Here is a 6650-nt window from a genome sequence, read left to right on the forward strand (position 1 = left end):
GAAGATACTTGAACTCTTTTACCTGGGAGCTCTGGAATTTGACTATAATAATCCTGGGAGTTTTCATGTGATCAGTGTATTCTTTTAAGTGATAATTACCTTCTGGTCCTAGGATATCAGGGAAGTTTTCTTTCATAATTTCTTGAAAAATAATGTCTTGGTTCTTTTTTGATTATGGCTTTCTAGTAGTTAAGTAATTCTTCAATTATCTCTTCTCAAACTATTTTCCAGGTTAGTTGTTTTTCCAATGAGAAATTTCATATATTCTTTTTTTCTTCTTTTGTTTTTGTTTTCTTATTTTTTGATGTCTCATGGAGTCATTAGTTTCCAGTTGCCCAGTTCTGCTTTTTAAGGAACTATTTTTGTCAGTGAGCTTTTGCTCCTCCTTTTCCATTTGGCCAATTTTACTTTTTATGGAGGGCAGCCAGGTGCCATATTGGATAGAGATCTAGGCCTGGAGTCAGGAAGACTCATCTTACTGAGTTTAAATCTGGTGTTACTCACTTACTAGCTGTGTGAACCTGGACAAGTCACTTAACCCTGCTTGTCTCAATTCTTGATCTGTAATAGGAAATGGCAAACCACTGCAGTATCTTTGCCAGAAAAATCCCAAATTGTGGTCACAAAGAGTCAGACACAACTGAAAAATAATTAAGCAACAAGAACTTGATGCTTTCCGAGGTCCCTTACAAAAATGACTCTTTATGATATGATACTGAACAAGATTAGGATAGGTGTCTGTGGCCTTCAGCCCCAGTTATACCCTTGGATTTTGTGTGCATGTGTGCTAGAAGGAATTTTTAAAGGAAGTTCTTCATTTGGACTTTCACCCTGATTAACAAATCATAACTTAGGACAAAAAGAACTAAAGGAGTTTGTTATGTCAAGGTAGCAACATGTTGACAAGCTGATCCTTAAGGATCAGCAATGGCCTCAAGGTGGAGCTAGCTTTTAAGTGTAACTTTAAGATAATTCACATAGGTCCACCAAAGTGGAGTGCCTTGCTGAGGATAGGTTCTCTTTTTTAAATTATATTTATTTGTTTTTAGTTTTCAACATTCACTCCTTTAAGATTCTGAGTTCTAAATTTTCTTCCCCTCTGTGTTCCTCCCTCCCCAAGACAGCATGCAATCTGATATAGGCTATACAGGTACACTCATATTAAACTTATTTCCACATTAGTCATGTTGCAAAGAAGAATTAGAATCAAAGGGAAAATTCATGAAAAAGAAAGGGAAAAAAAGAGAAAATAGTATGCTTTAATCTGCATCCAGACTCCATAGTTCTTTCTCTAGATGTGAATAGCATTTTCCATCATGAGTCTTTAGGAATTGTCTTAGGTCCTTGTATTGTTGGGAAGACTTAAGTCTATTAAAGTTGGTCATCAAACAGTGTTGCTGTTACTGTGTACAATGTTCTCCTGGTTCTGTTCACTTCACTCAGCATCAGTTCACGTTAGTCTTTCTAGGTTTTTCTGAAGTCCTCAACTTCAGAACAGGCTTGGTAGCATATAATTACTAGCTAGTGGGCAGGCTTGATTATTATTCATTTCATTAGATGTTGTAGTTGGCAACATCTTTTAAGTCATTCTCTATCATGTACTTTGTATTCACTTAGCTTGAATTTGAGCACAAATTGATTTGTAGTTTACCTAGTGTAGGCTAGTCTCTTTACTTTCTTCTACCTGCCAGTGCTATTTTCTGTGTATTAGGCAAAAATGTCGTGACTGGTGGAGCAGGTTGGCACAAATCACTTATACCACCAGCCAAACTTAAGATCTAGGACTTTGTTCCACTTAGATGAGAAGTTTCACCTGAGAATGCTGGTTTTCCAGGCTTGGGAAGTGGGGGGAGCTACTTTGGGGCACTGTAATAAGCCTGATGCTACTGAAGTTATGAGGGACCCATACAGTGGAAGGGAGATCTTTTGTTATGTGTGATCAGTTAAATAAACCCATCTATTTACCAGTTGTGGCAGGTCAGACTATGCTAACCAATGGCGAGGAACATGCCTTTTACATGTTTTTAATCTCCCTTCTTCCCTCTCTTTTCCATAATATTTTGTCTGTGTTGTTATGAAGTAAGCAAAACCTAAAGCACTCTATGCTGTTATTTTTTTTTTAAATTAATATTTTATTTTTCCCAATCACATGTAAAAATAGTTTTTAATCTTAATTTTTTACAATTTTGAATTCCAAATTCTCTCTCATCCTTCTCCTACCCCCTCATTGAGAAAGCAAGCATTTTGATAAAAGTTATACATGGCACTGTATGTTGTTCATTCACTTGTGTCTGACTCATTGTGATCCCACTGACCATTTCACACCAGGACCTTCTGTCCTCCACTAGCTCTCAAAGTCTGTCCAAATTCATGTTTGCTGTTTCCATGACACTATCTATCTCTTCTTCTGCCATCCCCTTTTCCTTTTGCCTCCAGTCTTTCCCAACAGTGCACCTCGTGTCATTATGTGACACAAGTATTCAAGCTTCAGCTTCAATGTTTGACCTTCCAGTGAATTTTATGAACATACAATTATGAACATAAGCTTTATGACTGTAGGCAAATCATTTAACTTGTATTGACCTTAGTGTTCTCATCTAAAAAGATGAGTTTTAACTAGATGATTTCTAAGAGATCTCTAATAGGTGGCAGTGGATAGAATAGAAATGGAAAGTCTAGAAGTTAACAGAAGTGCAAAATTTTAGAGCTGGAAGGAACCTTAGTGAGAGAGAGCAGCCTGGATGTGTCCCTGTTTTACTTTTGTAAAGCTATACAAGCTTCATCCTTTCTGCCTTAACAGTTTCTGTTTTCCTCACTAGGATCTTACAGGTGGAACATTTGAAGAAAACTTGGAGTCGCTGAACCTACAGGAAGGCCTAGATTATCTTCATTTCAGTTGACCTTGTTATTATGTTTTTGCATTAAAAACGACAAAGATCCAGCTAAAAGGGGTCCTAGAAAATGTAATTGGTCCACTCCTGGGCAGGGAGCAAGATGGAACTATACTTCAAATACAGGAGCAGAGTTATTGCCTCACCTGAATTATCCTGGAAACAGTGGCATTTTGGAACTACCTCATATGTGAATTTCAGCAGCCACAATCTGAACGATAAATCAGCTTCATCCTATCCTCTCTATGGCAGAGGGCAAGAGCCTCAGGTGCACTGAGTGTTCTTCAGAAGAAGGTGAGGCAGCCACTTCATACTGTGAGAACATTAATAAATGTTGAACTAAAATATAAACTGTTCCCAACCCATTTTATTTTTCAGAAATAAGAAAGATAAAATAGCATAATGCATAGAGCACTAAATGTGGAGTCAGGAAGCCTGGATTCAGATCTACTTTGAAACTTGTTCTTGCTGTGCATGATCCTGGTGAAAGTCATTTTACTTCTCAGTGGTGGGGTATAGGCCCTGGAAACCCCCTTTAACTCATCTTGAATTTTAATCCTCTCAACTGACCTTTCATTGTAGCCTACACCCAATCTCCCTCCATTCTCTGTTACCTCCCCACCTTTGATCCTATTTAGACCCCATTCCCATTAAATCCTTCCTAGACCCCTCCTCCAGTCACCCCAGACTACTTGGCCAACCCTAAGTGCCTTCCACAGTCTTTCTGTATATAAGATCCATTTTGTTTCTGTGAAAGTGTTCAGATTCAATTTGGCCATCTACATTAGAGATACAAATGCTTAGATTCCTCAAGAATCTGGCCCATATGGAGGATCTTTAATAAAGCTTTTTTTAGTTTGACTGAAAGAAGGCTTGGGTTGAATTTATTTGGGCAGGACCTGCGTGTCACTATTTCGGAGTCCCAGCACCCTTAAACCTCAACGTCAGGACTTCAATTTCCTCATGTAAAATGAGGATAATAATAACCTATTACTGACCTATTTCACATGGCTGCTAGGAGGTGTTAAAAACCTTTCAGTGGGAAAAAGTCCTTGAAGAGTTATGAATAAAAGAGCTGTAATTTGAAGGGAAAACTCACTTGCCTCAAAGTAAGATGGAGAATATAAGAATCAGAATGCTCCTCTAAACCCTATGCTGATGTAAGCACACTGCCTGGGCACTCAGCAAGACAGCAGACAAATGGGACAGACTCACCTTGAGCTGGATGGAATTGAAAGGAAGTTCCTACAGGCCCCTGTTCAGACATGTTGAAGAGAGAATTCTTGTTCAGGTATAGGTTGGATAAGTTGGCTTCTTGAGATACCTTTCCAACTCTGCATATTTGTAATTCTGTAATCTGTCAGGTGTGAGGGCAATGACCATACAGAAGTACAAAAGAATGGAGGTACTTTCTCTAGCCTGGACTGTTTGTATGAGCTAGAAAGACCTTCAACTGAAACTTCAGAGTGAGCTTTTCATTGGAGTCAGCTTCTAGAGTGAATCCTTTGAGGAATGCAACAAGTGTCATTTCCTAAAGAGTTGGCAGAATTGCAGAAGTTAGCAAAGCAACAAAGCTATAGTAGGTGGAGCTAGATAGTAGATAGAGACTTAAAGACAGGGAGGATAGTCTTTCTATTTTGACCCTTACTGTAATTTCAGAGTAGAAAGTGACAGAAATAACCAAATGACACCAGAGAAAAGCTGTCAAGGAAGAAGCAGAAATAAAGGGACCTAGAGGAGAATACCGGCACGGAGAAACAGAGCCAAACTTTTGCCAGCACCTTTCATAGGGCCAACACATAGAAACTTCAGATCTCTTGAAGAGTGGTAGTACCTATGTGGGTGTTTGGGAGGTGAGATCCCCGGAAGTTAGTGTCATAGAAAGAGCTCTTGATTTGAAACCAGAATAATAATTAACAGGGTTTCACAGAGAGGGGGGGTATCCAAATTTTCTAAAACTGAACAAGATATTTTAAAGTGTCAGGTTGTAATAGGAGCAGTATCTTAACCCTTCCCACTAGGCATGTTAGGCTAGTTTTTCTTTTTCTTTTTCTTTTTTTTTTTTTAATAAATATGTAATTTATTTATTTTTCAATTCTTAACATTCACTTCCACAAGAATTTGAATTCAAAATTTTCTTCCCATCTCTCCCCAACCCCTACCCCAGGACAGCATGCACTCCATCCACTCTTTCACCAGTTTGTCCTCCCTTCTATTACCCACCCTTCTTCCATCCCCCTTCTTCTCTATTTTCCTGTAGGGCAAAATAGATTTCTATACTCCATTGCCTGTATATCTTAGTTTCCAGTTGCATGCTAAAACAATTTTTAACATTCATTCTTAGAACCTTGAGTTCCATATTCTCTCCCTCCCTCCCCACCCACCCTCATTGAGAAAACAAGCAATTCAATATAGGTCATATATGCATAACAATGCAAAACACTTCCGTAATATTTATGTTGTAAAAGACTAATCACATTTCCCTCTGTCCTATTCTGCCCTTCATTTATTCCATTCTCTCCCTTGACCTGTCCTCCCACAATAGTGTTTCTGATTATTCCTTTCCCCAATTTGCTGTCCCTTCTTTCCTCTCCTATTCCCTTCCCCCTTGCCTTCCTTCGGTGTAAAATAGATTTCCATATCCAATTGAGTGTGTGTTATTCCCTCCATAAGCCAAATCCCATGGGAGTGAGGCTCAATTATTTCCTTTCATCTTCCCCCTCTTGCCCTCCATTGTAGAAGCTCTTTCTTCCCTCTTATATGTGAGATGATTTGCTACATTCTATCTCTCCTTTTCTCTTACTCCTGGTACATTCCATCCAACAGTAAATTTTATTTTTTTTAGGTATTCTCCCTTCATATTCAGCTCACCATGTGCCCCCTCTCTCTCTCTCCATACATGTATATATATGTATATATATATATATATACATACACACATATGTATATATACATACGTAGTATACATGTAGATATATATATCTATACATATATAATATACACCTACATACTTACCCCCATACACATATATATATATATATTCCCTCTAACTACTCTAATACTGAAAAAGGTCTCATGACTTACAAATAACATCTTTCCATATAGGAATGTAAACAGTTCAACTTTAGTGAGTTCCTTAAGGCTTCTCTTTCCTGTTTCCCTTTTCATGTTTTTCTTGTTTCTTGTATTTGAAAGTCAATTTTTCTGTTCAGCTCTGGTCTTTTCAACAAGATTGCTTGGAAGCCCTCTATTTCATTGAAATGCCATTTTTTCCCCTGAAGTATTATACTCAGTTTTGCTGGGTAGGTCATTCTTGGTTTTAATCCTATCTCCTTTGACTTCTGGAATATCATATTCCAAGCCCTTCAGTCCCTTAGTGTAGAAGTTGCTAAATCCTGTGTTATCCTGATTATATTTCCACAAAACTTAAATTGTTTCTTTCTGACAGTTTGTAATATTTTCTCCTTGACTGTGGAACTTGAGAATTTGGTTACAATATTCATTGGAGTTTTCCTTTTGGGATCTCTTTCAGGAGGTGATTGGTGAATTCTTTCCATTTTTATTTTACCCTCTGGTTCTAGAATATCAGGGCAGTTTTCCTTGATAATTTCTTGAAAGATGGTGTCTAGGCTCTTTTTTTTTTATCATGGTTTGCAGGTACATCAATAATTTTTAAATTATCTCTCCTGGATCTATTTTCCAGGTCAGTTGTTTTTCCAGTGAGATAGTTCACATTGTCTTCTACTTTTTCATTCCTTT

At 37.8% G+C, this 6650-nt stretch overlaps 1 protein-coding gene across 5 annotated transcripts in view; it reads left to right on the plus strand.

Annotated features, from left to right (window-relative positions):
• B3GNTL1 (UDP-GlcNAc:betaGal beta-1,3-N-acetylglucosaminyltransferase like 1) overlaps nt 1–3242 on the plus strand; it is a 94001-nt gene extending 90759 nt beyond the window's left edge. For all 5 annotated transcript variants that reach the window (XM_072640890.1, XM_072640896.1, XM_072640893.1 and 2 more), the window contains one exon: nt 2820–3242. In XM_072640890.1, the coding sequence (XP_072496991.1) occupies nt 2820–2900 (81 nt within the window). In that variant the 3' untranslated portion in view covers nt 2901–3242. The remainder of the gene's footprint in view (nt 1–2819) is intronic.
• Nucleotides 3243–6650: the final 3408 nt, after the last annotated feature.

The sequence above is a fragment of the Notamacropus eugenii genome, chromosome 2 (assembly GCF_028372415.1).
Source record: "Notamacropus eugenii isolate mMacEug1 chromosome 2, mMacEug1.pri_v2, whole genome shotgun sequence".
Lineage (NCBI taxonomy): Eukaryota > Metazoa > Chordata > Mammalia > Diprotodontia > Macropodidae > Notamacropus > Notamacropus eugenii.